The 20,763-nt window shown below is 36.4% G+C and overlaps 1 protein-coding gene across 11 annotated transcripts in view; it reads left to right on the top strand.

Annotated features, from left to right (window-relative positions):
- Window positions 1-20,763, top strand: part of CCSER2 (coiled-coil serine rich protein 2) — a 74,540-nt gene that overhangs the window by 32,441 nt on the left and 21,336 nt on the right. For 10 of the 11 annotated variants that reach the window (XR_008577860.1, XM_054831552.1, XM_054831551.1 and 7 more), the window contains 6 exons: window positions 3,280-3,370; window positions 6,583-6,745; window positions 7,388-7,583; window positions 16,256-16,339; window positions 18,297-18,383; window positions 19,800-19,898. Coding sequence is in view for 9 of the 11 variants with exons in the window: in XM_054831552.1 (XP_054687527.1) it covers window positions 3,280-3,370; window positions 6,583-6,745; window positions 7,388-7,583; window positions 16,256-16,339; window positions 18,297-18,383; window positions 19,800-19,898 (720 nt within the window). In the remaining 2 variants the exon portion in view is untranslated. Of the gene's footprint in view, window positions 1-3,279; window positions 3,371-6,582; window positions 10,375-10,982; window positions 11,467-16,255; window positions 16,340-18,296; window positions 18,384-19,799; window positions 19,899-20,763 lie in introns of those variants that run through there. The other variant, XR_008577861.1, reaches the window with a different exon arrangement.

Genomic DNA, 20,763 nt, shown 5'->3' with positions numbered 1-20,763 from the left:
AATGAGAAAGCAGAGAATCAGGCCTCTTGCCGAGGTCTAAATGTTAAGCTAAATTGAACTTAAGTTGGTGGACTGAAAAATGCTGCTTCTCAGTGGAGGGGAGAGCTTATGATGTATGTAGCATGAGGAAGTTTTAGAAACTGAACTTTTTAACAAGAATATTTTGCTACTCCAGTTCACCATGATGGGCATGAATTTATATTGAACTTATTCAGCGGCTCTACAGTACCCCAATCTTCAAAGCATTGGTCTTAGAACTTAATAATGTTATGCCCCTTGAGAAAGGGATTCTGAACTCTACAGATCCAACAAATTAGGCAAAAACCCCAGGCTGTTGTAGGTGACCTGTTGGTGGGTGCTTGATTAACCTTTGGTAAGACATAGCACCTGAGAGCAATCACTACAGGAAGAATTTGCAGAACATTGAAGTAAACTTGCTAAATGTGGTGTAATTGTTTGCCAGCCTTACACTTGCCTCTCTAGGTTGTACCATCTTGAAAACCTAGTGCTAATCAGCCTTGTGAAATTACATGCCCCTTTTAATATGCATTATTCTTTTCAACTATGCAAATAAAATAGGATTCTTCTCTTACTGTAACTTTTAATAATGGCTGAAACATGTAATATTCTGTAGGGTTGGAGCTGATGCACTTTTGAAGAATTTTTTCATTTCCTGTTGTGTTTGAGCTTGTGTCCCAGAATCACTTCCTGATGATAATCACTGTTAAGCACACATTATTAACAATGTTACTGCCACGTAGTTAACTTCAGTTCATTATACAGTAGTAAGAACAACAATGGAAGCCTGTAAATGTAGGTTTTGTGTACTAATGTGTTGATGAAACCTGTACTTGATCTTACAGCTATTTCAAGATGGCATTGCTGACATCTACTTTTATATTATGTTTCCCAAGAAGATAGCATTGAGGAATACTCAATGTGAATTTGCGTATGGCCCAGCTATTACAAAGACTTCATATTCATAGTTGTGTTTTCTAGCATGGAGTTGCCTCAGTGCGGTGCAGGAATGTATAATTAGGGAAGCATAATGAAATGTGCTGTTGACAGAGAAGTATGTTTGGCATCTCAAATGCTGACCTTCTCTGACATCATTAGACTTCTGGAGTTGTGATACAAAGATAGTAAAGTGGCTTATCTAGGTTTATTAGTTAACACTGACATACTATGTTTTTATATTGTGCTTTTTTAATGCTTTTTCACAGCAATGGCAAATGTTTTCAACTTTCTTGTATGCTTGCGGCCACTGTTTGTAATTTGTTTGTCATGCTCATTAAGGTTGCCGCAGTAGAAGAAAATAATGCTTGTTCATACTAATTTGGAAGATCAAAGCATGGCAAAGAGGCAATTTATCAACTAACAAACCAAAGCTGCCCCTCAAACACCTACATTTTGCAGAATAGTTTAAAGAATACATGTTATTTAAAAATCTTCTAATTCCTGGAAAAATGTAAATTAATGGGAGCAAAAAAGAAGTAAATATAGACAGGTAGTTTGTTCTCCCAAATATTAAGTCCACGTTTCCTTTAAATTACTTCCATTTCTCTGTGAAGCTTTTCCATAGTTGGTTTTATTACTATTTTCAATGCCCTGATATGTAGGTTTTGCTGTTTTTTTCCCATAAATACTTAGAATACTGTATGTAGACAAAGTACTTGAGATTGAACCATCTGGGTTTTGTTATATTTCAAAGTCCTATTTCAAGTATTCAATCTTTACTTTATAGTACTCATGTTTCATAGAGTGCATATTAACTATTTTCATCTCATACTCTCCTAAGTCAATACATAACTTCCCTTGCAGAAGTGTAAAATGTTTAATGTTACGTGTCACACAGTCTTAAAACATACTTAGCTCTTTCCACCATTTGTAATAAAATACAGTAGTCCTTTGTGAACACTATAGGAAGACTGCTGAAGAACAGTTGGAGCAATAGTTTAGACTTATGCCTATTAATGTTCTTCCTTTTCACCTATATGTCTCTGACAAAGGGAATCTAATAAATGGTAGCCAGCAAAGAAATAGCTTTCCAAGTGAATATTGTTTTATTGTATTCAGTTAAGTATGTAATGATCACATTAATATCCAGTAAGAAATAATTAGTAAAACACTTATTTTACTTACTATTTGGTAAATTTTTCAGTATTAGTCCCCTGAATCATCTTTAGGTGTAGCTGTTAAACCTAAGAAAAATCTACATTTCTGCTCTTAGGAAAGAGGCAGATGTGAAGCACCTGAGTCTGATCTTGGGCTTTAAAGCTAAGGCTTTTATTTGTGGGATAAGGGAAAATAGAGCTCAAGAGTTAGAGCTGTATAACCATTAACAGTTTCCTTAGACTACTTTCTGTTATCATATAGGTTTAGCTTTCTTTGAATAATGAAGTAAAACGTAGTCTGGGTTCTCTGATCAAGCGCTGCACCTTGCCTGATGCGGCTTTTCAGTAGTGTGGCACTAGCAGCGTCTGGGTGCTCAATAAGCTGAGTATTCTACAGCCTTCACGTCTTGAGTTTTTTCCTGTTCTGGGTATTCTTCAAGGAAGAGGAGTCACTTTCTGTCTTTTTAACACTGACTTGACTTGCCCACACTACAGTCCTTTTTCTTTAATGTACCTGACCAGCTATATATAATGTGTATAATTCCATTTAGTACTAACACTTTATTGCATTTTTCTTGTACTATTAGCATACTCATGCAACATGAGTTTCTTAGTCCCTTTAGAAACAGCTTTATATGAACAATAATCTTAAAGACAACAGGCAGGAGAGCTTAGTGCTGATTTTAATTGTTTTGTTGGCCCATAAAGTCAAGATACCATAGGTTGCCCCGCATCCTTTCAATGATATTATGATTAGTATGCTATGAGAGCTAAAATAAGGTGATTTTAACATCTCTTCACAAAGCAGTTTTTGAATTCTAAGCAAAATAATTTAGTTTTAAAATGCTTCCACCTGGGGAGAAGGCAGGATGTTAATGAATAGAAAAATCTTTGGATCCATAAGCATGAGGCAGAAAAATGTTCTAATCCATCTTTCTTTCATCTAGCACTGTTATTGTATCATATTACTAGAGGTGGGATGGTGGTTGTTTGTATAGATGGTCTCAAGTAAGGTTGATGTTGGCCTCCAAAGAGAGGAGACTGCTGGTAGCACTGGATATGTATAGAATACAAGTATGACAAAGCTTTGAGATAAACTTTTTATGCCAGTAGGGTAAATGAAATATAATGAAAGCAGCTGTATCTCACATCATCTTTCTTGCAGGATATCTTGAATAATCTTGATTCATGTGATCTCGAAGATGACGATCTCATGCTTGATGTGGACCTGCCCGAGGACCCACCTCATGATAAAGGTTAGTAAATTAGCCAAGCAGTCGTTTTGTGAAACTGCATTGTGGGCTTAACAGATGTGAGTTGCATTGTTCTAACTTCTGCTTTAATAAGCCAATGCACTCTTCAAATTGTGGTGGTTTTTTTCTTTTTTTGAAATGTAGGAAGTGGGATATTTCTGTTCCCCCAAATATAACTCTTGCATTTGAAGACTTCTCAAGTTAGAAATTACTGCCTTTTACAAACATGCAACTTTGTTGCACGTGGGTTTTTTTAAATTATTTTAGTAGAATGAATTCCAAATTTATAAGTTAGTCCTTCAGTGTCATGCTTCAGCTATATTTGAAAATGTTGGAAGAACATTTTTTCAGCTTTGGTAGATGACGATGTAATTCTTTTTGAGATTATTTGTTTTCTTCTACAAAATTACAATATCTCCTAACATATTCTATACAATTCAGGGTACAGGAAGACTTAAGATTTAAATGTGTTTTTTCAAGATGTCTTTTATGCATTCTTGTTGTCAGTGACAATGCTGGCAAAATTTTGATGGGGAGGATAGTGGTACGTAGATGCCATTAAAATAATACAAACGCAGACTAGAACGAACTAGGTAAGGCAAATTATTGTGACACTTTCTCAGATCCTGGCCTGGAAAAGTTTGAGGTGTTTGCTTTTGGTCATTCCTGACCTACTCATAAGAATTGTCACTGTCACATGAATATGGGTATTAGCTTTAACCTCCAAGTTCAGTGGAGGGTAAGATGTCTTCAAATGAAGAGAAGCATTAAATGTGGAGCACCATAATGCCCTACCTTGTACAAACAGGCAGTAAAAGAGGCTTTCCTTATTTTGTGTACTGTTCAGCTGCTTGCTGAAGTTTGGGGAAATTCAGGTGTTTCGAGAGTACCTTCACCGTCTTTAGGTGAAGACTCCTGCACGTATGTTAGATATGAAGCCAAGTTAACAGTAAATAAATATGTAGTCTTCCATCTACCACATTGGTGGCACATCATGTTTTAACGTATGAAGTGCAGTACTTAATCTTTTAAATCTCAGAATAAGTTTGGCAAAGTATTTGTGTGGAAGGTGCTTATTGAAAATAGTGCTAGTATTCAACTTTTCAGCCCAGAGAGGTGTACAATTTTTACTTTTACTTTTTTTAGTTTTCCAGAATGGATAACAATCCAAGTCCTAGCAGGTATTCTTTTAATAAGGGTAATTCTAATTCTGTTGGGAAAAACTAAGAAACAGTTTAAAGGGTAAATCAATTTCTCATAAGTTTCCTTGTTTATAAAACATGCACTGCATCTGCATCAGTAGTTCCATTTCAAATTATTAATTTAAAAACCTTCAAAAATACATGCATTTTAAAGTGAATGTTTGCCACAAAAACATGTTAGTTTGCTGTTTAATGTAGACATGAATTAAATATGATTTTTAATTCACTACTTTCTTAATTGCATCAATATAACAACCTTAAATCTACTCCTACAGCTAAGTATCAATAATGTTTGTGTAGCTGGAATATGTTTTGTGACTATAACCATCTGCTTTGTAAGCTGCTGATTCAGGAGGAGAAACTGCTGTTTGAGATCAATAGTAGCTAATTCCTATTATTTTTGACATCTTTTAAAAGAAGTTGGGTTTCCATATAAAATTAATGTGGAGTAAGCCAGGTATCTCTTCTATAATCACTGCTTATCTTGAAATCACTGAATTTTTAGCAAAGAGGATCTGAAAAGAAGAATTCAAAAGCCACCTCCAGGATTTCCCTGAAGTAAACATGACCACAACGAAAATTTGTTTGTTGTTAATATCCATGTGTCTTTACTCAATGTCTCAATTTCATTTTCTAAAGCTAAAAATCATCATAATGAAATTACTTACAAACTTACTGAGGGCTCATTTTGAATAGATCCATTAGAGTTTTCATGTGTTATGAGCTGTAGAATGATGCTTCTAAAGGAAAATAAATCTTCTGTTACTTTAGGTGAACAAGTTTATTTTCTTATCTAATTTTTTGGTTATTGAACTAGGTGATAAAAACTGAATTGTAGATATGAGTATTTGTTAGAATAATATTTAACTGCACTTTTTGCCAAAACTTTTTTCATAATTACGTGTGACTTTACTGACGTCAGCCTCTTAAGACTTCCCAGGTCTACAGAAACTCTCCTTGTTTCACTTTGGAGTCTGGGATGCTGCTTGGACACTATTTATAGAAACAGTTCTAGCTCAACAAGTATGCAGCGAGTGAGGATGGCAGTTTTAAATCACAGGGTAAAACTGGGCTCACTTCCCAACAACACGCAGGCTGGGAACTAAGCAGGAAGGAAGGCCTGTTTATGAGCGTCTTATGCGCAACTATGTCTGAGTAGGCCGCCGAATAAAACAATGCTCTCTTGTGTAGAGTTACTCTCCTAGCAAAGAACTGACAATGTGAGGAAAAACTCTTTGGGTAAGTGAAGGAGAAATTGCAATGGCAGAATAGCAGTTTATGACTTTTTTTTGCCGTGTCTGACTGCACGGATAGCAGTTGTTTTGGCTTTGTTTCTGGTGGTTTACAAGCTGTTGCCAAATATAGCTTTTGTTTCCTTAAGTTTGTGGAATCTGCTTTGCTTTGCAGAAGTTAGTGTTTTAAAGTGATTATTTTGTTTGCTTCTCTGAAATCATACTTGTTGTCCAGGTAAATAAAGATTAGATGTGTCTCAGGTTGAAAAACAAACAAGATGAATAGGCTGAGGTTTTTGTGTGTGTGTATATATATATATGTTTTCAATAATGAAACTGTTCTGTTTTGGAATGAAGTACTGACCTTTCTTTAAAATGTCGTCTTTCTGTGTTTGTATGCTACTTGAACTTTTTAAAGGCCTGATGATACCGTGAGTAAGAAAGACAGGAAAATGTTATTTTTGGATTTTTTTTTCTTTCTCATAGCTGTAGCTCCTCCAAATGGTTTTCTACTTAAACCGGAAATACTGAATTCTGTAGTTTCTGCTACAGGTTACTCTTACTCTCATAACAAGTTTATATGCTAGTAAAAATGTGACATCATTACAGAAGTCTGCTTGATAGTTCTAAAATGCATACTTTTTTGGGGGGGATCAGTTTAAAAAAAAAAAATCCCATGCATTTTACACTACAGCTGTCACCAGCACATAGTAAATATTTTATTTACAAGGTCATAAGAACAAATTTATTAATTTTTTTTTTTACTTTATGCTCTCTGTAGAGGAATGTGAAAATATGAGCCGTTATGATAGACAAGATAGAAATACTAGGCAACATCAGGAAGGATTCTGGAAAAGAGCACCACAACAGCGATGGAATACACAGGATCACTATCATCTTGGCCACACTGATCACTATATCCATGGTAAAAATGATTTGAACAGGTAAAGGACTTGTCTCTTTTCTTCCAAACGATTAAAATACTGTGATGTGAAATCCCTTTTGGTGCTGAAGGGTCTCAAGTGATACTGAGTACAAGATGTTTTCAGAATAGTTGTACGTCTGTAAATAGCATGTCTGAGTAGGAGCATCATTGAGATTTATAACAAAACTTTTCAAAACTCTTGTTTCTGTCACTGGTTTTTTTATCCAAATATTTGTTACTTGTGTTTATATGATAATATAAATGCTTGACTAAATTACCATATGTGTTCCATGGGAAAACATACCACTATCTGATTACTTGCATTTTGTAAGTTTGGACAGCTTTTTCTTATTAATTTGTTTTTAAATTAAATGTAATCCTATAGTTTTTATAGGCTAGTTTGAATGACAGAGTTTATAGAAGTCCTGATGAGCAAACTGGTTTTAGGGTGCTGTTGTTAGTCTGCAAGAGACTTATGCAAATTGGAAGGAAAGCCCAGCATTTAAGTGAAATAGCATAGACATTTTCTGGTTTATTTCTTTCCTACTGTATGCCACAATATGTGAATATAGCCTATGTTATATAAGACTTTTACTAAATGCTCTGTAGCTCTAGTTTTGGCATCACTCTGTTTTTATTTTTTTTTTTTTAAATTTGTTAGGGGATCAAACTACCTAGAATCTCCTACTGGTCACTTTGAAAGCTATGGAGCACCAAATTTTTACCAGTCTCCAAGACAGCTGGTGGGCTTACCGGAGAATACTGTGATGCTTGATGAAATGACCCTTCGGCACATGGTCCAAGACTGCACAGCTGTAAAAACTCAGTTATTGAAACTGAAGAGATTACTGCACCAGGTGAGCTGTTTAAATGGAACAAAAGCAGTAAAGTTTATTGGAGAGTGAGCCTAGATGGGCTAATGTTCTGTTTGGCCTTATTAGGCTATTGTAATTTCCTTTGTACATTGAATTACAGTGTTCAAGAAAGTGTGGACTTTTTATTGCTATTTCAAATAGTACTTTTTCTGCTTTTTCAGCACTTCACTGGCTGCAAAAAATATTAAATATTGTTATTCTGCTTCTCTGAGGAAATAATGCTAAATTAAAAAAAAATCAGTGGATATGAAGACAAGCTTTTACTCAATAAGATCCTAAAAAGCTGAGAGTAAAAAAAGTATTAAAAAATATTAAAATCAATCCCATTGATCAAACTTGCTTTCAGCAAGTCAATGCTAATAGCTTTTTCTTAAGGCTTTGTTTTCCTCATTCTTTTCATCTTTTCTGTGTGTTTTGACAAGAAGCTTAGCAAATCCTACTGGGTCATCTGTATTGGAAGTGCTTAAAGTTAACCTTTCTAGTGTATGGAAATCATTGAATTGTCGTAAGCTTTTAAGAAGCTTTTTCATTTCACCTTAAAACTTGGCAAATTGTGGGAGTTGATAAACTGCTGGATGACTCAGCAGAAGTATGGCATTTCAGCTACAAAAATTCCTTTGCTACCTTAAAAAAAAAAGTCCATGAGACTTTCTTTAGAGGCATTTACAGATTAGCATTGAAAAGTATCTGTAGGATGTTCTCTTTAATACTAGATTTACCACTGTTCTTTTCTGACAGGATAAAGTAATGGAAATACTTCTAGGGCACAAACTCAAGACACTAAAACAAACCACAGCAAATCAAAAAGCAGATCAACCTTGAGGCTAATTCAAGAGTATGGCTGTGCCTTTTAGAAATGTGAGCATTTGCTTCTTATGGTAACTGAGAATACTGGAGATGTTTTCCCAGTGACAAAATCAAATACAGTTGTAACACAAATAGTGTAGTGTCAGAGAGGGAAGGTGTGTTCTTAGAACCTCGTGTGTCTGAGTAGTGGACTGCATGAACTGTGTCTCCCAGCAGCCTCAAGCATGCAATTAGAAGGGGACATAGCAGGGAACTTTTTATCCAGAGCTTTTAACGCCTTTAACACAAGGACAATTTAACAAGTAGATAGATGATCTGTGTATGTGTAGTTCACTGTGTAAAGGCATGCATGTTCTAGCCGGATAGTGTGTGGCCCTGCAAAATATTGTGTTGTAAATCTTGATCTAGTTTATAATAGCCAGACTTTTCTGAAAGGTTACAGAACACAAACCTTGCCTCAAGTAGCTCAGATCAAGTTTTTCAAAAAACCTTAAACTCACAGAAGAAACAGTTACTCCTAATCTGTACATTCTTCAAAATTTGCTGTTTCTCTTGCCAAAAGCTTGATCTTCTCCCCCTCCCTCTCTCTAACAGCGAGTTTTGTAATAACAAGTACTATTCTTCCCTTCAAACTTTGTCAAGCGTACTTCTCTATTTTCCTGACCTAACAGTCCCATTTTGACTTTCTGATACCAAAACTCATCACTAGACTTCTGAATGTTTATTCTACTCTCCTGTGTATTATCCATCCTTTTAATCAAACAATATGAGTAGTAATGTAAAAGTAAATTAACTTGCTACAGAGGAAGACTTGAGACCTTTGCTACCTTTATTTACTAAAACAATTAGAGTAAAACTTGTATTAAATATTTTTTCATTTTATTTTGAAGTGTTAAACCTTTATAGAAAATAGTGGGCTTTATACTAACAGAAATTAGTAAAAATATTGCAATTCTTTTTTACTTATTGTAAAGAACAGGAATAGAATTTCAAAAACAATTACATGAACTTTAGCGGTCCGAACACTGAACTAGGACTTGATCTCAGTCCTGGTCATGCAGCGGACCACTTCTTACAAAATGTAAAAAAGCAAGATACAAAGTCAGCTCCTTTCAAACGCTAGCATTAGTAAAGGAAGCAGAAGTTCTTATATTTGCTTCTCCTATATTATACATTTAAATGCTTACCTTTTTCCAGTTATGACTTGTAGCAATATTATTTAATTTGGATAGGTAGAAATAGAGCTGTAGTCAGGTCTTAGGCGTGAGGTCTCACAGGAATGGTTATAGTAAGATATAGTAATTAAATTCAATTTTATACAATTATCTAATCAACTGTAGTGTGGCTTACTGAAGAGGATATCATGTAATGAATGCATACCTAGCAGATGCCTAGGGAGTCTTAATGTGCTATACTGGATTCATTGCTGTGACTGTAGCTCACATAACCTTATATAAATTACGTTGAATATTACTAGCTACATAGCTGCAACAGCATGGGCTTGGTGTTGTGTTCCCTGTTCTGCTTGGAAAAAATAAGTAGTTATCTGAGTAGTCTAGCCTTTCTCAGCTCCTTGTGACCTGGATAACAATGCCAGCAGTACACATGCTGTGTGCTTACTCCTCACATACTGCCATCTTTCTGTATCTTCTAACAGTGAGATCAGCAATAGGAGTCTGTCTCATGCAGAGTTTTGTTTGAGTTGTTTTTTTTAAACTTTCACTGTAGTAAGTATATCCTTCTTTGATTTTGCAGTAATGTTATACTAGCTTATATGGAATGAAAAATGTGCATTCTTCTTGCACTAAATGCAGTTGTAATTATTTCCAGGGAGATGTTGAACTAGTGTGAATGTTCTCACTTAATGCTTAACTGGAGCACTGACTTTGTATTGTGAGAAGAAAATGCATTGGAAGTCTAATAATAATTGACATCTAAATGTTATGCCTGTTAAACATTGACTAAGGTACTTCATTTGCATGCTTAATAGTAAATAAGTCTTCTGATCTTAAAAATTTCTTCCTTCCTCCTCCTCATTTTTTTTAAACTTGCTGCTCTAGGTTGAGGCTACAGAGCTAATGTGTTAGAACATCAGTATTTAAATAAGAATTTTACTGTTTCTGATGCCCTGGAACCTTTGATCTTGGCAAGGATTGACCATTCTCTGCAGTAACTTCCTCTCAACACTGGCGGCAATGATTCACAACCACTCTGTCTTATCTCAGATAAGCCCTTACTGATATTTTAAGAGGTACTAAAACATGAAGCAGTTCACAGAACTGAGAGATCTGTGAAGGCCTTTTTTCTGGGGGAGGCAAGTTTTTATAAAAAAGTTTCTTTTCAAGTTAGAATTTCCATTCATGAAAGTTATTCTTCAAGCATAAATCTGCATTGTAACTTATCAGATATGACTAGCCCGTTTGTAGGAAGGAGGTACAAATGAAAAAATGAAGCCTGTAGTGCAAAATTCTTAAATGCACCGATATATTTTTGCTGAGGCTTTAAATTAGTAAGTCACTTCTGTACTTTTGAAGTATGTATTCATTATGTTCCATTCTTTTTGCATCTGGTGAGACCTGTAAGAGATACCTGTCTTTGTTATAAGAAGCCTGAAGGCAAGGAAGAAGCAGATTTAATTAATGAAATACAAAGGTTTGTGTCATGTATTAAATTGTATAAATTGCACCAAGAACTGTTACTTTTTTTCTTAGCCACAAAATAGTTCACCTCAGTGACTTAACTGTGCTTGAAAGAAAAAGAACCAAAGAAACCAACAAACAATAGCAAATAAAATTAGCGAATTTTAAGTTTAAACAGTTGGTTAGCTCTTGGACCATCATTATAACAGTGTTTGACAGTGGGCAATGAAAACTGTCACACTCATTTGTAGTGATATTTGAATGAAACTATGCTCAAAATGCTAAGCAGTCAGCAGGTAAATAGCACCCTCTACTTGATGGACACTTAATGAATTTTCTATTTGTGTCTTTATACAAATGCTGTTAGCAAAAGAGTTTGAGTGATTTGTAGCAAAGAAAACTTGGAATTTAGAATCAAAGGCTAGATCTTGATAAAACTTTAATAAACCTTGATAAACTTTAGAAATGTTTGTTTAGCGTTTTTCAACTTCATTAACTGTAGATGCTGGAATGCTAAAAGAATTCTCAAGATGAAATTATTAGTATACTATTAGAAGTATATTCTTTTAAAATCTTATGGGTTAAAAGGCAGCTTATACTGTTAGAGAACCACAAGATAATTGCTGAAAATGCATTTGCTTCTAATAGGTTGATTTTTATCATAGAAGAACTTAAGATATGTGAGTATAATGAAAACAACAGTTGTGTTTAAGCTTTAAGCTTTGTATCGTCCTCTAAGGCAATATGGGAGATTTCTTCTGAGAGAGAATATCCTTCATCTCATTTCTTCTAGTTTTCTAGAAGTTCTATAGTTTTTCTTTATTTTACTTGTTGTTTTAACTAAAGCCTGCAAGTAATATCACCCAAAGAAAGCAAGGGGAAAAGGGAAGATGGCAAGGGTAGCCAGTGAGAACAGCTGCACTATCTGTACGCTGTATAGAAAGCACATGTTAATAATGTTGAAATATGTTCCAGGAACTATTATGGTATATTCAGTCATAGAGCTTGATTTTTTTTCTTTTGGTTGTATTTTTTCCTTTTAAAATAAAGGCACATAGAATGAGAACCATGTTACTGCTGAGGCAATAGGAGCAAACACAAGCTTCTAATGCTGCTGTTTTTCAAAAGTAATCCTCTGCTAAGGAAATCAGTAAAATGTTTTGTTGCTGATTATGTTTCCAAGTAGAACTTACTTTTCAATGCATTTGATAAACATTTGTTTTTGATATGGCTAACAAACTATCCGGATGTTGTGGGTCAACCCTGGCTGGGGGCCAGGTGCCCACCAGAGCTGCTCTATCACTGCCCTTGTTCACTAAACAGGGGAGAAAAGGTATAACGAAAAGCTTATGGGTTGACATAAGGACAGGGAGGGATCACTCACTAATTATCATCACGAGCAAAACAGACCGAACTTAGAGAGGGAATTCATCTAATTTATTACCAAGCAGAGTAGAGCAATGAGAAATAAAATCAAATCTTAAAACACCTCCCTCCACCCCTCCCATCTTCCTGGGCTCAGCTTCATTCCTGGCTTCAACCTCTGCCCCCCTCAGCGGCACAGGGGGATGGGGAATGGGGGTTACGGTCAGTTCATCACATGTTGTCTCTGCTGCTTCGTCCCCCTCAGGGGGAGAACTCCTCTTAGTCGTTCCCCTGCGCCAGCCTGGGGTCCCTCTCACGGGAGACAGCCCTTCACGAACTTCTCCAACATGAGTCTCTCCCATGGGCTACAGTCCTTCATGAACTGTTCCAGCATGGGTCTCTTCCATGGGGTGCAGACCTTCAGGAGCAAACTGCTCCAGCGTGGGGTCCCCCACGGGGTCACAAGTCCTGCCAGCAAACCTGCTCTGGTGTGGGCTCCTCTCTCTGTGGGTCCACAGGTCCTGCCAGGAGCTTGCCCCAGCGTGGGCTTCCCATGGGCCACAACCTCCTTCAGGTGCCTCCACCTGCTCCAGCGTGGGGTCCTCCATGGGCTGCAGGTGGAATCGCTACACCCCCTCATCCTTCCTCCATGGGCTGCAGGGGGACAGCCTGCTTCACCATGGCCTTCACCACAGGCTGCAGGGGGATCTCTGCTCCGGTGCCTGGAGCACCTCTTCCTCCTCCTTCTGCACTGACCTTGGTGTCTGCAGAGTTTCTTACATCTTCTCACTCCTCCCTCCGGCTGCAAAAGCTCTCTAAGTGTTTTTCTTCTTAAATATGTTATCACAGAGGCGCTGATTGGCTTGGCCTAGGCCAGCGGCGGGTCCGTCTTGGAGCCGGCTGGCATTGGCTCTGTCAGACACAGGAAAAGCTTCTAGCAGCTTCTCACAGAAGCCACCCCTGTAGACCCCCTCTGCTACCAAAACCTTGCCATGCAAACCCAACACACCGGAGTTATTGTTTTTGTAAACATCTTTTACATTTGGCACAAATGAGACTAGTCCAAGTGCTCTAAAGACATGCTTATATCATAATAATGTGTTCTAATATTGTAAAGATGTTGGTCAGGTAAAACGCAAGAGCTAGCAGCTTTTTCTATTGCCTATTGCAGTGTGATGATAAGCTTTATAAAGTATATAGTAATTTTACGTAAAGGTTAAAACTATGTGTTCTCTCCAAGTTTCTGGAATTTGATGATATCTTAGCATATAATTTCTAGGCTACCAAAATCAGCATGTGCATATAATGAGTACCATTTGTTTTGCTAATTTTATTGTCTTTTTGCTAATTGTAATCTCTTTGTTTGTTTTTGGACATGGATAGCCTTATTCTGCTGATTTTTTTTTTTCTTCTCCTTCCCTCATCTCATTTTAGCAACATGATGAGGAAGAAAGAAAAAACAAAACAAGAAAAGTTTCATAGATTAATCCTAGCGTACGTTCACAATGGGATGCTTAAGTTCCCACTGATAGCGTTAGAACTTACTTTTTTTGGTTGCACTGTGTTCATTATATGTATTAAGATAACTAAGACAGTGGTAAGGGAATTGGTGCAAATTTACTCAGCTCTCGTATTGCTAGTGAATATTAGTCAAGTATGGTATAGGGCTGGAGTACTTGATTGAAATCGCCAGAGAATATATGACATACTAACTTTCTTTGCAATTAGGTCATAATCTGCTGTTGTGGAATGATTTATGACTCCACTTGTGCATTTTAATGGAAAATAAAAGATATACCAGAGGTATTGATGACAGAGCTTTTAAAAGCCATGCAAGATACTTTTGCGTGAAATAGTTTGTCTTGTTTTGTGTTTTTTCCATTCCCTTGATTACCCCTTTACAATTATAACACTGACCGTTTGATGTACCTTGTCTCCTGAGTGTGTGTATCTGTGTGAATTGTTGTTTAAAATAACATATGTTGATGAAATTGATAATTGCTGCTCGTTTTCTCTAGCATTTTAGAAATGTTTCGGATTAAATAATGTGTGGGTTTTATTATATTATTGTGCAAAATATTTCAAAACATTGTATTAGAACTTGTTCATAACATAGACTGTAAACTGCTGCTTCATCAGCCTGTCACTTGCTGGCGATCTGCCCAGAAGGGACAGGCAACTACTTGTGAACTGAATACAACTGTGTGTTGGACAAGTAATAGTCACTTAAAAAAAAAAAGCCAAGAGTTTAGGAAAAAAACCAAAACAACCAAAACCCAAACCCCCCCAAAAAACCAAAAGCCCCAAGCAAACAACAGAACACCAAAAAACTGCAAGAGAGAAAATTACATCTGGGGGATGGAAATTGAATTTAACTGCCTGTAGTATGGTAAATGCAATTTGGAACTGTATGAAATTTTTAGGATTATCTTTAAGTCTGGTGATGGTTGTTTATATTTTGGCTGCAAGTAATCAGTAACTATAGGAAAAACTAAAAATTAAATTGTTAAAAGTTAATAAATTTTAATTTTTTTGCTTTATTGTATCTAGACAATCTCCTTGATGTTTCTCTGCAGTTTAGTTAAAAACGTATACGAAATATTTCTTCTGGTTTAAAACCAAAAAAGATACCTCATAGACATAAAGACCATAGGCAGGTCTGTTGTGGGGTTTTTCCTTTCATTGATCTTCAGCATTTTAGCTGCGGTTTGATTCTTGTGGTTTTGGGCAGCTGCTGTCTCAGCCTCATAGCGGTTTCTGACAGGTTTTGAGATGCGCTGCTCTTGCATTCTACAAATGCAATCTTAGATGGTGAGGTCATTGGGTAAAGAAAGTCCCCTCCTAAGAACCCTTCTACCTACTGTAAGGTAGAAGATTCTTTTTTTTTTTTTTCCCCTCTTTAGGAAGGCAGCAGATGGAAGAGATAGAAAAGGGGGGAATTTTTTTACAGCATGGAGATGTAGGCTGTGGTCTTCTATGGACATAAAATAACTGTATTGTAATTGTACTGTGAGTTTGTGTCACACTGAGATTGGACACAACGTCACGGTACAAAGCTGAGGACTTATCACGAGAATGCACAGTCAGTTGTTCAGTCTGAGACTTGATTCTGTAATCGAACTGAAGCTTTTCAGGGTCCAGCGCCACAGGCTTAGACTACTGTACGTAACGGCTGTGGGAGTTTGTGTCACGAGAGTGTAAGTGCTTCAGGATATACCCAGGCAATCATTTTTTGGCGTTATTTGTCTCTGTTACTTGTCCTTAATTTCAGAATTCATGATTGTCGTGGGAGGAAAGAATACTTTTGTGCAGTTCCAGTTTTTATAATTGATATTTAGTTCTGATGACTGTGAATTAATTTTGTATTTGTCTGCCCAGTAGCAAATGTTGCTTTTTTCAGTTAAGAATTCCTAGCTGAAATATTTTGGCCGTATATTTTGATATTGCTCAGGCATATTATTTGAATGGATACTGAAGGAAACAAAGCTTTTAAAATTGCAGCGCATCACCATTCCTTTGTGATACAACATGTTTGAACACAATGGCCAATTTTTACCAGATCTTTGCAAAATCAACACACTCTGACATAGCTGCATCTGTTCTTCAGCTTTGTGAGGAGAGGGAGACTGTTCATGGTCCTGTTTGGGCACTGTACACATGCTGCAGCAAGGGAGGCTTTACTGGCGGGGGGGGGGGGGGGGGAATTCACAGTAAGAGAGATCAAACATTGTAACAGGTTCCAGAGAGAGGTGGTGTGACTCCATCCTTGAAAGCAAGTTTGCAAGAGAGTTGTTTCAGCAAGTAGTTTGAACTCTTTTGTTCTTGGTTTTTGTTCTCTGATAGAATGATGAAAACGTGTCACTCCAGGACATCCTGCTCTCAGTCCCATCAAGTCCAGAACCACAAGAACCTGAGTCAACTTTTAAGGTAAATGATGCTGACTTACTCTACAGAATGAGAGGTGCAAACCTATTTGTGTTTAAAAAACACAAACTGAAAACTTCTGTGTCACTGTGAAGTAGTTCTTGCTTCTTTCATGTATCTAAACGCAAATCTAGCAAATGTTTATATACTTCATCTTTTCAGTTTTGTTAAAATGGAAGGGTTTATTTGACCTTTTAAAATACATACTTACAAATGCTAGCATGGTTTAAATAATTAAGATGTTTGCCTTTTGGTATTTGTAGCAGTCATGTGGGAATTAACAGCTGTAGTGTAACTTCTTTAAAAAAACTTTCTGCCTACTTCATAAGCGTTAGAACTTGAAAAGACAATTTTTGCTTTGAAGTGTAATCATACCATACTTATTCAATTACTTGCTCTGTTTCTTTACATTTATTGTTGACTTCAGTTTAAAATCTTTTATCTAAAGTAAGTTTTCCCTGAGATAATGCAGGTATTGCAGACATAACTTAAAACCAGCGTGAACCCCACAAAGTCAAAGCTGTGTTTATTGGTTTAGAATGGGTATTAACGGAAGAAGCAATCACAATGGATATTCCAAAAAGGATCATCTTTTATGATCACAGACTTGTAATGTTGTGCTTTCTACAGTGGTAAGCTTTTATAGCATTGCTTCAGGCTCTTACTGTAAGATCAGTATAGAAAGATCCTGCACTTATGAGAGGAGAACAATACTTACTGAAGATAGAATGAAATTAGAAATACTTCTTAAAAGGGAAGAACGATTACAGTCTTATTCCTGTTTGAAGGTTGTCTGTCCAAATCCTGGTTTCAGGGTTTAAGAGATTTGCCAAAGCTGTAGATCCATGTGCATCATCCTTTAACAACCTTAATTTCTACTTTGTTAACAGTTAGGCCTTTTCTCTTTGTCTGATGTATTTGTTGTGCTTGTCCTTCTACGGTCACCTCCCTCAAAATCATAGAATCTTAGTCTTAATTCCTAGAGGAAAAAGTATTGCTTTTTAACTTCATAACAAAAAAGTGCTAGGTTTAACTGACAACTTGAATTGTCACTTTTTTTAATTGATACTGGCATATGGTTTGAAAAATTGCACAACAGATCAGTCTGGGTGTTGTCCTAAAGCAGTAACTAGTAACATCTTAAGTGAAACTGAAATAGTAGGTGTATGCTACTAAATGGAAGTATGCCCCTTAATTTATGTCCTATGTATAATGGCACAGTTATAAAATGTTAAAATTACCTTGTGATGAAAGATTATTTTTAAAAATAAGTTCACTCTTGCATGTTTACCAATTTTTTTAGTCTCTGAACTTTGCATAATTATTTTAAGTCTTCAGTTTTTAGTAGGATGTATTCAATTCAGTTGTGTGGTTTGCATTCTGTAAACAGTTATGCTTATGTGTAAAATTATGCTTATATCTAAATTTATTTTTTCTTGTTTCTGTAATTTTAGTTAATGATTCTTAAATAGCAGTTCACTTAACCTTTAGGCTTCACTATTTTTTGTGGTTGGATAAAGAGGACTATAGGCAGTATTTGATGGCTAAGGATGTTCATCTACATGATGTCAGTTGCTTATACAGCAGTTGAATTACTGCATCAAAAATGCAGCTGACTTACCTATGTACCCTGAAAATTTAGTGGGTCAGCTCAACTCTGTCTCTTAAAGAGACTTCTAGTCAAGTTTTTTCACTCTTTGTTATATGCCTACAGCCCATCTTACTGTGCTAATAAGAGGAGGAAAACATGTGCTACTATTACTGCCAGTCCTTCATGAACATCTGATGTAATATGCATTGTAGAGGTGTGGATTTAGTGGAGGGTGTCCCTGCCTGCAGCAGGGGGGTTGGAACTAGGTGATCTTTAGGGTCCCTTCCAACCCAAACCATTCTATGATTCTATAATTTAGATTGTGTAGCCTTTACAGAAAACCTCTTATTGCCCACTATTCTGTTGCAGATGGATGATCTGCTGAATGAGATCAGGCAGCTTAAAGATCAACTGAAGAAAAAGGATGAAACAATCAATCAATTAGAGCATCAACTTGTAAGTATAATGCTAAATATTTAATGAAATCCCAAGTGTGCACTGCAGAGAGTAACTTCAATAGGTAATTCTTATGAAGGCTTTACGAGAGTTGGACGTCTCATTTTTTTCCTACACTTTGATTATAACAAAGGTAGATTTGGGTTGTGTCTAGACCCACCTGACTCATGGGTCTGTAAAGGTTCAGTTAGCAGACTGATTCTGCGTGTTCTAGTGTGTTTGCAGCTGGGATCTTTAATTCTGTAGGCCAGTCATGATATGTATGTGTGGCACTAAGCAAGGATGTTTATACAATTGTTAAATATTTTTCATTTCCAAAACGAACACTTTGAACATAATTCTAGAAGCTGCTTAGAAATGACAATGAGCAAAGATAAGGTGCTTTAAGCATAAAGTATCTCAAAAGTTAACAAGTATTGGGCGTGTGTCATGGTTTCACCTGTCCGGCAGTTAAAATAACCACATAGTTGTTTGCTCACTCTCTGCCTCCCTCAGTGGGATGGGGAAGGGAATTGGGGAGGGGGGGGAGTAAAACGCATGGGTTGAGATAAAGACAGTTTAATAGGACAGAAAAGGAAAATAATGATGATGATGATAAAAGAATATACAAAACAAGTGATGGACAGCACAATTACTCACCACCTGCAGACCACCAATGCCCAGCTAGTTCCTGAGCCATGGTCTAAACCCCTGACCAGCTTCCCTCCAGGTATATACTGAGCATGACATCATGTGGTATGGAATATCCCTTTGGCCAGTCTGGGTCAGCTGTCCTGGCTGTGTCTCCTCCCAGCTTCTTTTGCATCCCCCATCTCCTTGCTGGCAGGGCAGTATGAGAAGCTGAAAAGTCCTTGACTTGGTGTAAACATTGCCCAGGAAGAACTGAAACATCACTGTTATCAACATTATTCTCATCCTGAATCCAAAACACAACACTATACCTGCTACTAGGAAGAAAATTAACTCCATCCCAGCTGAAACCAGGACAGCCTATTGTTCTGCTTTTAAAGATTTCCTCAAGGAAATATCTCTTTCCCTGCTAGGTCATATACCTAATTATTGGAGTAACTGAAACTTTGTTGCAGCTCAGGAACTCTACCATAAAGACGGATAAAACTTGTATTCATAATTATTAAAAGGTGACTTAAAGAATGTGGTGCTTCAGAAATTTAAGTGAATCAAAAACCTTTTCCAAAAGTCAACATTTATTCTAGATTATTTCTAAACATACTTTGGGAAAAGAAGCAGTTGTGCAGCACTGTGAATACTGGTTTCTACAGCTTAATTGTATTGTGCTATACTGTCAAGCAGTGCATGATATTTGAACATTGGGCCTTGACTGTGCTTTTCAAGATGCTTAGTTAGTTATTTTCTAACAAATTCTCCTTTCTTTTTCTCTTTTTGGGGGTGATTAAGGCCACTAGATGTAACTGCCAGAAAGACAGTCAAAAACCTACAGGGGCAACGTGTGTGTATGCTGATAAATTTACGCAAACCTCCTGGAGGAGGAGTTCTGTGAGTAAAACGTGCCATTCCTTCTCAGTTATGACTTTCTGCATTTCATTCCCTAGTTCTACTACTTTTGCTGTCACACAAGTTGGCCTTGTTTAAGAGATTCTGTGCTGTATGTGAGAGTGGTATCCTTCCTGCTCTGCATCCCTCACATTCTTTTGCAACCCTTTTGTTTAAACATTTATTACAAACATTTCTTTTAAAATAAGTATTTAAACTTTAGAAGTCTCCTCTTAAAATAATCACCCTTTGCACTATTTAAGTTACAGTCAGTCCAAGCTATATATGTAATTATACATAAGATATTTTCCTGTATCCTGACTTTGAAGTCATAGGTATCTGTGTTTGTGTTTTTCTGGTTAAAGTTTCATTGTTATTGTTCTCACATTTGTTGAGGAAAAGCAACAGTCTGTTCTAAGTTTCAGACCACAATTGTTAATACCAAAGTTAATCTTTTCTATTAAAAAAAAATTTATTTTTATTTTTATCATTTATTTTAAGAACGGGACTCATTTAAAAAATTATTGGGTGAAAAATCACTTTGACAAAGGGCATCTTCATTCCCATATGTTGTTGCATGGATCATATTTGCTTCCATTATATAAAACTTACATTCTTCATGGAACACTAATAGAATACTGGGGGAGGGACAACACTTTTGATATTATTTAACAACAAGGAATTACCTTTGAATGATAAACAAGGCTTTTGTCAGTCACCAGCAATTAGTCTTTGAAGCTACTGCCGTAGCTAGAGAATCCTAAGAGATTTCTTTAAAAGGTTAAAAATGGGTTAGATTTTTTGTTTCTTTGTTTTTACCCTGCCTTGAGTTACTTGATGTAAGACTGTAATAAAGATAAATCACCCC

The sequence above is a fragment of the Grus americana genome, chromosome 7 (assembly GCF_028858705.1).
Source record: "Grus americana isolate bGruAme1 chromosome 7, bGruAme1.mat, whole genome shotgun sequence".
In the NCBI taxonomy this organism is placed as follows: Eukaryota; Metazoa; Chordata; class Aves; order Gruiformes; family Gruidae; genus Grus; species Grus americana.
This window is presented reverse-complemented; position numbering and strand designations above follow the sequence as displayed.